At 37.5% G+C, this 10,124-nt stretch overlaps 1 protein-coding gene across 1 annotated transcript; it reads right to left on the reverse strand.

Annotated features, from left to right (window-relative positions):
- Window positions 1–1,250: 1,250 nt before the first annotated feature.
- Window positions 1,251–2,207, reverse strand: LOC130851794 (olfactory receptor-like protein OLF3). The gene has a single exon (XM_057732530.1). The coding sequence runs from the start codon at window positions 2,205–2,207 to the stop codon at window positions 1,251–1,253; it is 957 nt and encodes a 318-aa protein (XP_057588513.1).
- Between the last annotated feature and the right edge of the window lie 7,917 nt (window positions 2,208–10,124).

Raw genomic sequence — 10,124 nt, forward strand, 5'->3', positions numbered from 1 at the left:
TGTGTTCACAGGTGGAAGAACTGCACATCACCCAACTTAAAGACGAGACAATGGAAGAAAGGACTTTGAGACGTCTTCAAGGGAATGTGAAGATGAGCTACTACCATATTCTTTCTCCCCTTTCCCCTTTCTTATCTCTTGTACAATTATTTCTTCCCCCTCTTTTACCTTATTTAGACTTTCTCTCAGAGGTGAGGTCTACTCCAGACTAATTCAACTGAGCAGATTTACAAAGCTCAACTAGGACTCTGTTGTGTGTGAGGAGGAAGGATGGGAGAAGGTGTTTATATGGAGACTGGAGGGTGACACCTGCACAGCTGACTCAACTATCCTGATTCACCAAATTAAATGTGTCTTATTTTACATTAGTTTTGGATGAGGAATCTTTCATTCTTACATTAAATACATTTTTGATATTTTATACAATATCTCAAATTTTATGTGCTAATTTTTTATCTAAATCTTGGAAAAGAACTAGATTGTTTGGAGATTGGACAGTTTTAATATTTGAATGGCATCCTAATGTATGCAGTAAAATTCCTCTCAAATTGTTGGTATAATATTAAGGAGAGGTTGAAACTTAGCTTTTCCTGGGCCAATTATAGCCATGTGTACAAACACATTTAATTATATCCTTTGTGTGTACAACAAGACCTTTAGTTGATTCTTCCACTCAGCTACCTATAGCACTCAGACAAGGCTTTATGTCCCCATGTCATAGGCCCTGCATAACACATTTTAATCAGCCTTGAGAGCAACATACACCTCAGGACAGTGATTCACACAATTTCTAGACGTGGGTACATATACAATACATTATTTTAAGTACATCTAAAATGTGAAAATGCTTTTGTTCCCAGTGGAAACACAATAACCTTGTACAAACTTTGGGTGAGTAAGAACAAGTGGTCCAAAGTAAGATCCATTAATAGATCCATAATTACAAACAGTATGATATTTCTCATTAGCAAATGATATATTTTTCATTAATTTTGGGTTAAATGAATGGAGATTAAGTGTGGGAAGTTCTATTACAGCAGTGCTTGATTTCTCTGAGCATGCTGCTGTGACATAAAAACACCTCAAACATCCCACAACCCAACTAAACCACACAGCCTCCTACCAAATATCATCAGTACACATTTCGTCCTCTCCTTCCTGGTTGCCAGGGCAATGCAGTTTATGCTTCATATCAGAATTAGGTGGGAAAAACACAGGCAAAGCTCTTTTCTCCAAATATTGCTCACGATTTATCGAGCTGCCAGTTTTGATGTTAATCCAGATAATTGCCCTAGTAATTTCTGAAAGGCCCCCTTCACCTCCTTATTCCTTAGACTATAAATCATGGGGTTCAGCATGGGCATCAAAATGGCATAGAAAACAGAGATCAACTTCTCTTGAAAGACAGAGGGGCTAGAACTGGGCTGGATGTAAGTGAAAATGGTCATGCCATAGCACAGAACAACCACTGTGAGGTGAGAGGCACAGGTGTGGAAGGCTTTCTTTCTCCCCTCTGTGGACTGGATCTTTAGGATGCTGGAGATAATCTGGATGTAGGACAAAAGAACCAAGCAGAAAGGTGTCATCAGCAGAATAATACTAGAAACCATGATTGCGATCTCATTGGAGGAGGTGTCCACACAGGCCAGCCTGACAACAGCTAGGATTTCACAGGATATGTGATCAATATACTTGTTTGTACACATGGGCAACTGAAAGGTGATGGCGGTCTGCATGAGAGAGTTGACAGAGCCACTGACCCAAGATGTGATGGCCAGCCTAGTACAGAGCCCTCCATGCATGATGACCGAGTATCTCAGGGGGTCACACACAGCCAAATAGCGGTCATAGGCCATCACTGCCAGTAGAACAAACTCAATCCCACCCAGGCCCAGGGAGAAAAATAACTGGGCTGCACAGCTCACATATGGGATTCCTTTATGTTCTGCAAGAAAATGCACCAGCATCTGAGGAACGATGCTTGTGGCATAAGAGACATCAACAAGGGAGAGGTTGGTGAGAAAGAAATACATGGGAGTGTAGAGTCGGCTGTCCAGTTGGATCAGAAGAACAATGAGGACATTCCCCAGCACTGTCACCATGTATGTGATTGAGAACAGGACAAAGAGAGTGACCTGAGTGTCCCAGTCACTGGACAAGCCAAGGAGAATGAATTCTCTCACCCAAGTCTGGTTATCAGCTCCCATTAAAAAGGAGAGGATTATTAATCTGCAGAGAAAGACAGAAATAGCAGAAACTATTGAATTAAGTGTAAGGATAACTTAAACGAATGCATATTGTATACAACCTTCTAGCCTTAGCCAGATGTTTTAGATCATTTTTGGGCCAAGATGACAGGCCTGATTCTAGTATACATTATATCCACTCTACATAAGGGAGACAAGCCATTGCCTTCAAAAGGGTAACATGGTCTCAGGGAGTTCTTCAAAGCCTGGAGATAATGCAGCGCAATTTTGGGAAGCTCTATATCTTTCCAACTTATATTAGTTTCCAGGGCAAGAGAGGATGGTAGGTGATAACAGGAGGTAAAGTGATAAACAATGATGGTAAACATGGTTCAAAGTCAAGGATTACCCTACATAAATGTACTATAACAAACACGATGCAATGAATAAATAACTTACCAAAAATAAATAGACATTTGGAAGTGGCACATGTATAGTACAAATAAGCCTACTGTCTCATGGAGAGAGATGAAATTAGATCTTGCTCTTATGAACTTACCAGATGTGTGACTGGGTTAGAGATTTAACCTTTTATGTTGAGAATGTGATAACATTTTATAATTAACAAGTATATTTAGAGACGTCTCTGGTGGTGCAGTAGTTAAGAATCCTCCTGCCAATGCAGGGGACATGGATTGGATCCCTGGACCGGGAAGATGCCACACGCCACAGAGCAACTAAGCCTGTGCACGACAACTACTGAGCTGTACTCTAGAGCCCATGAGCCACAACTACTGAGCCCATGTGCCGCAACTACTGAGGCCTGCCCGCCTAGAGCCCATGCTCCGCAACAAGAGAAGCCACTGCAATGAAAAGCCCATGCACTGCAAGGAAGAGTAGCCCCTACTTGCCCCAACTAGAGAAAGCCCATGCACAGCAGTGAAGACCCAATATAGCCATAAATAAAAAAATAAATAAGTTTATTTTTTAAAAGTATATATAAGGTCAAATGTAAATAATTTATGAGGAAGTTACTTTATGAACTATTACTGGTAGTAGTACTTTAGCAGTATAGGTATTGATTTTAACATGAGCTCCTCCCTGGGAGAGAAAGAGAAACAAACATGCTTTTCCTCACTATCCTTCGCCCTACACTCAACACTAGCTTGATTGTCCTAAAATACAAATATAATTATACCTCTTTCATGCACAAACAAATCTTGTGATGTATAACTGCTTACAGAATTAAGAATATCATGGACGGAGAATGTCCAAATACTCGTTAATTAGGACCTACGCTGTTTTTTATGTATTAATTTTATCATTCATTATCATGTTTTTTTTAGAACAAAGCATTTTACTAAAATAACCTCTTAATACTTAAATACCTTTCATAGATACGTCAGCTAATTATTTTTAACCCATCAAAGAGTGTGTATATATGTGTGTGTGTGTATATATGACAATTTCCTTGATTTTAAAATAAATTCAAAATAACTGATATTAAATTGAAATATTCCTGTTTTCTACAGTCACGGTGTCCCTTCTTGTACTCCTGGTAGACTGAGAACATAGAAATAACATCTGTATTTTTAAAGCCAAATAAAGGAGGGAAAATGGGCTCGTCAGATGATTTTCACATACCTGCAGTAAACACTATCTCCAAAGTTACCTTGGATCAACTTTCAGCTAAATACAGCTAGATTCCTAGTGGGCCTCAGGATGCACAGTTAAATAACTGGTAGATAGTGTCTGTGTATCTAAACACTTGTTATCAGAAAGCTAAAGCTTGGTCCTTTGAACGCTAACAGATTCCAGGGATCTGATGCTATCCATAAACTTGTGTTATTCATTGATGTCAACAGGTAAAACAGACTTTTGTGGATATTTGTTCCACTTTTCATAATAGAAATGATGTAGCAAAACCCTCCTCATACAGGACTAGGAACACGGCTCTCGTTCAAAAGCCAGGTTTGAACAATAAACACAGTTAAACGTTGGTCTTGTTAACGTCTTCCTTCTCCACGAGACGGTTTGTGTTCTTTTTCTGGTATTTGTCCCAACTCTAGCTGCTTTATCTTTCCACAGGTACCTAATGGTCCTTTAATAAACAATATAGTGCTATTTTACATCCTTTGGGCCATATGTTCCTCATATTCAGCAAACTTCAAACCACACTTCTCTAAAAATGTTTTGAGTTTTGTCTAGTCAAAAATAAATAATCCAACCTGCCTGCTCAAAACGCAGTATTGAAGAATGACATACCCCTGCAGTTCCTCTTCTTAGACATGAGTGGCATGAAGGAAGGACCTCTTCGTGCCTGAACTTCATGGGTCATGGTGGATGTAGGCAAATTTTTGTGACACAGAAAGTGATGTAATATGAAGCTGCCATTGAAATACTCTGTTACAAATTATCTCCTTGCCCAATCATGAATGCTTGAAACTCAAATATTAGTAATTTATTCTTTTTCTGTTAAGATTGCCCTCCTTGTGAATTTTTTAGACATAATTATTATAAAATGGGATTTTAAAAATATGAGTTACTTGATCTTGTGATTCTTTAAAATAGGTGACAAGAGTAAAAACTGAGACTCTCACAAATGGAGAGGGGATGAGGAATGACACAGAAATTTTAGGAAAAATCAGGTACGAGGTTTGGAGAGCAAAGACCAATTATTCATTGTTAAAATATAACCTTTGGTGACCCTAGTTAAAAGTATCTCCATGTGCCTTCTCCCATTAGTTCAGTTATTAGTACTTACAGCAAATAGAACCAAAATGCCTTCTCTCTATGACAGAGAAATAGAAATAAAAATTAGTTTTCAGATTCCTAATACAGTACAACTCATTTTATATGGCTTAATAACTAATTAAAAAGTTCACCTTTACTCAGTTACGATTTGCTTAAGTAAAGAAAATGTGTCCATTTAAGCTTAAAGCTATGTGACCTTCAGTACTGGGGTTCTTAGCAACCTTGACTGGGACAAGTAAAATTCCTGAATACAAAAGCAAATCACATTAGGGTAGGTCCCACAACTTGCAGATATGTTTCTTTCAAGTTGATCAAAATAACTCAGAGTCCATACCTTTATAAAGTTGAACTGTCCATAGAAATGTTACTTTCATTTAAGAGAAAGATTTCTCTGACTCATGACTGAAGAACTGGTTGATGTAGACAGTGTATCCATCCTTTGAAGGAATATTTGCCTTATCTTACTCTACAGAAACAGAGAGCCTGTGGCCTTTCAGGTGGCTGATATTTCAAAGATGGATTTGACATGCTGAAACAACAATAAATTTACTCTTTCGGGTCCTGTGATCTTCCAGCCTGATTAGGTGACCTGACTTTTCACACAGTCTTAGCCCAATTATGAGACCCTGTTTCTCAAACATGTGCAACCCTGACATCCACCTTTAGTGATATATTTCATTATAGCCTCAATTGATAAATCCTCACATTATTTATATCTCTTGTCCCCTGTTGCTAAGACTAAGATTTTCTTTTGCAGTATAATTCCCTCTGTCTCACAAGTCTCCACAATGAAGTCCCTACAGCCAATTCGAGAAGAGCCAACACTGGGATGAGTTAGGAGATCTAGAGCCTAACCTTATACTGTTAAGGTCTCTGCGTAAGCCATTAATTGTCTTATATCTTAATTTATCTGTTATAAAAAAGGAAAATCATAATATGTACAAAAATCTTCAGAAAAATTGAAACATGAGGATTTAAATCAATTAACAATTATCTTTTCTGGAAATGTAATATAATATTCCTACCACCTGCTAGTTTATATCAACACCTAACTAAAGATTTTATACTTCTGGGCTTGCCTGACTTCATCTCTTTATGTCAGCACTAAGCCTTAGAATTGAGAAGCCTCTTGAAAAAAATTGTACCCAAGCCTAAAACTTCCACGAAGCAATTATTTTACTAGATTTGCTACAATACTTAGGATGAACGATTTCACCCGTCATGTTTTATATCCTTGACCCAAAGTCTCTAACAAGTCACATCACTTCTGTTTTTATCTCTTCTAAACCCACACTCCCACATACTGTTGATGCCTCTCAAATATTAACCAGTGTCTGAAAGATAAACATGTGCATCCACCTAGGTTTAAGTTGATCTAAAGAGTTTTCCTTTCCAACAAAGGGAGGGACCATATAGAATAGATACTCCAAATTCCTTGGGCTCCAGGCTCATAAGTCACAGGAGACTAATCGTGTGAGGGCCACTACTGGGAGGAAGTTGACAAAAGCTCCAAAAACAGCTCCAACACAGACCTAATGAGCTTTGGCAGCAGCTGCACTGGCAACATAGGGCCAACAGATTCCCCTCAGGAGCCCCATGCATTACAATGTTAATTGCTGCCCCCACTCCCAATTCACAAGGCAGGGCCTACATGCTACCCTCTCCCTGCAGAAGGCTGTTCTCCATCCTTCTCCCACCATCTTCATTATAGCCTTAGGTCATTCTAAAAATTCAGAGAAGCCAGCTTACTGAGGTTTTAGGATATTCTGCTATAACCCAAACCAAACTTTAGCCTTCAATGCCGCAATCTAGGAAGCAATGACTGGGGCTGTATCTAAATCTAGTGTAAATTCTCCCTCTTTGGGCTCCAGATGCCTTTATTTCTTTTCCTAGAGATAGGAGAGATGTACTTCACTCCCCTGAGGTATATACAAACAGTCTTATGGGCTTCTGTGAGGATTACCTGTATGATAGACATCCTAGTACATGTCTCATGGTACTACTTAAGCTCCTAAAATAACAGCATCACATAGACGGATTTAAAAATCCAAGCTATGGAAGCAACCTAAATGTCCATAAACAGATGAATGGACAAAGAAGATGTGGTATATATATTTATATAGGTATATAGACATATACACAATGATGTACTACTCAGCCATAAAAAAAACAAAATTTTGCCATTTGTAGCAACATGGATAGACTTGGAGGGCATTAAGCTAGGTCAAATAAATCAGACAGAGAAAGACAAATACTGTATGTTATCATTTATATGTGGTATCTAAAAAATACAATGAACTAGTGAATACAATAAAAGATAAGCAGACTCACAGATATAGAGAGAAGCAGGGAGGGGCAGTATAGGGGTGAAGGAAAAGGAGGTACAAACTATTGGGTGCAAGACAAACCTAAGTATATACTGTACAACACGAGGAATATAGCCAATATTTTGTAATAACTGTAAATAGAAAGTAACCTTTAAATTGTATAAAAATTAAAATCATCAATAAGCCATTAAATTATATTTAGATTGAATAAATAAATAAAATCTAAATCTATAAAAAGTTGATAAAGGGAGTATTAGCAATTAATGAAAAAAAAATGGAAAAGCAATAAAGTCACCCAAAATTCTTAACATAGAAGGATGAAATTTCTACACATCTCCAAACTTTATTTTTCATTAAAGTTTGTACTTACAGAGATTGTAGATTTATATGTTGTATGAAATAACACAGAAGTATCTCTTGTACTCTTTGACCAGTTTCCCCCAATGGTAACATCTTGCAAAGCTACACTATAATAAGATAGTATTATATACAATGTAATTATTATACATAATTATAGTCATGTGATATGATTAATATGATATGATAATGTAGTATATAATATCACAACATATTGGCATTGATACAGTCAAGATTCAGAACATTTCCAACACCACAAGAGTCCCCCATGTTGTCTTTTTATAGCCACATCTATTTCTGTCCAGCTTTTGCCCACCCTCTCCTTAACTTCTGGTTTTTACCCTCTGTTCTCTGTATCTATAATTTTGGAATTTCAAGAATTATATATAAATAAAATCATACAGTATATTTCTTTAGGATTGGCTTTTTCACTCAGCATATTTCTCTGGAGATTCATCCAGGTTGTTGTGCATATCAATGGTTGATATTTTTTTATTGCTGATGAGTATTCTATGGGGGTATGTAGTATCTTTTGTTTAACCATTCACATTTTCAAGGATATCTAGGTTGTTTCTGTTTTGGGGCTGTTATAATTAAAGGTGTTTGAAACATTCATGTACATATTTCTGTGTGACCATAGTACTCATTTGATTGACAAAATGCCCAGAAGTGCAATGGCTGGGTTGTATGGTAGTTGCATGATTAGATATTTTTGGCTTTTTGTTTTGTTTTGTTATGAAACTACCAACTCATTTTCCAAGGCAGATGCATCATTTTATATTCCCATCAGCAACATATGGATGGTCCATTTTCTCCTCATCCTCGCCAGCATTTGGTATTGTCACTATCATTATTTCTATTCTAATAGTTTTCATTTGCATTTCCTAATGCATTAATGATGTTGAAGTTCTTTCCACATGCTCACCTGCCATCTGTCTGTATTCTTCAGTAAAATGCCTTTTCATCTCTTGTCATGTTCTAAGTGGACTGTTGGCTTATCTAATGTTGAAATTTGGTAATTCTTCATGTATTCTAGACAGTGGTCCTTTGTTGGGTATGTGTTTTGCAAATATTTTCTGTAAGCTGTTCCTTTACTTTCTATCTTCTTAACAAAGTCTTTTTCAGAGTGGAATGTTATACCTTGGTGAAGTCCAATTTAGCATTTTTCATTTTATAGCCCACAACTTTTGTGTCAAGTCTAAGAAAACTTTGGCTACCCTAGATGCTAAAGTTATCCTACCAAGTATTTTCTAAGAATTTATAGATTTACATTTCATAATGCTATAATTCTTTTTGAGTTAACTTTTTCATAAGCTGTAACACAAAGTTGTTCTCAGCATACAAATTCTGTACATGTTTTGTTTGATTTACAAATAATTAATTTTTCAGCTGTTGCATGAGAGAGTTCATTGAGCCAGCCACTGACTCAGGATTGATGGCCACCTAGTACAAAACCCTCTCTCAATGACTGAATATCACTTGGGGTCACACACAGACACATAGTGGTCATAGGCCATCACTGCCAGAAGAAAAAACTCAGTCCCACCCAAACCAAGGGAGAAAAATAACTGGGCTGCACAACTCACAGATGTAATTACTTGGTGTTCTACAAGAAAATGTACCAGCATCCGAGGAATGATTCTTGTGGCATAAGAGACATCAACAAGTGAGAGGCTGGTGAGAAAGAAATATGTGGGCATATGGAGTCAGATGTCCAGTCTGTTCATAAGGTCAATTTAAAAAAAACTTCCCAGGGGGAGAAAGATGGCGGCGAAGTAGAGGGACGTGGAATGCAGCCCTCTCCACAGATGCATTGGGAATGCACCGAAGGACGCAATAATTCCCACAGAGAACCAGCTGAACACCAGCAGACGGCCTCGGACACCAGAAAGGACCGCAAGGAGCCCGACATAACCGACTTAATATTTGTTTAATCCAATACTTGCACATTAGTCTGAGGCTTGGACAGTCTTCTATAAACACCTCTATCACCAGGAAAAGCAACCCCAAAAGTTTGGACAACCATGAGGAAACAAAGAAACACCATGCAGGCAAAGGAGCAGGAAAAAAACCCACAAGACCAAATAAATGAGGAGGAAATAGGAAAAATGCCTGAAAAAGAATTTAGAGTAATGATAGTAAAAATGATACAAAATCTCGATAACAAAATAGAGAAAGTACAAGAAACAGTTCATAAGAACTCAGAAAAACAAACAGCAATGGATAACAAAATAACTGAAATTAAAAATACTCTAGATGCTATAACCAGCAGAATGACTGAGGCAGAAGAATGAATAAGTGAGTTGGAAGATAGAATGGGGGAAATAACTGCCACAGAGCAGGAAAAAGAAAAAAGAATAAAAAGAATAGAAGACAGTCTCAAGACCTCAGTGATAACATTAAACGTACCAACATTTGAATTATAGGCATCCCAGAAGAAGAACAAAGAAAGGGTCTGAGAAAATATTTGAAGAGGTAATAGTGGAAAACGTCCCCAACA

The sequence above is a fragment of the Hippopotamus amphibius genome, chromosome 4, assembly GCF_030028045.1.
Source record: "Hippopotamus amphibius kiboko isolate mHipAmp2 chromosome 4, mHipAmp2.hap2, whole genome shotgun sequence".
Taxonomy (NCBI): domain Eukaryota; kingdom Metazoa; phylum Chordata; class Mammalia; order Artiodactyla; family Hippopotamidae; genus Hippopotamus; species Hippopotamus amphibius.

Excerpts from the sequence above, each read along its gene's own strand:
- LOC130851794 (XM_057732530.1), bottom strand. The coding sequence starts at position 2,207 with ATGGGAGCTGATAACCAGACTTGGGTGAGAGAATTCATTCTCCTTGGC.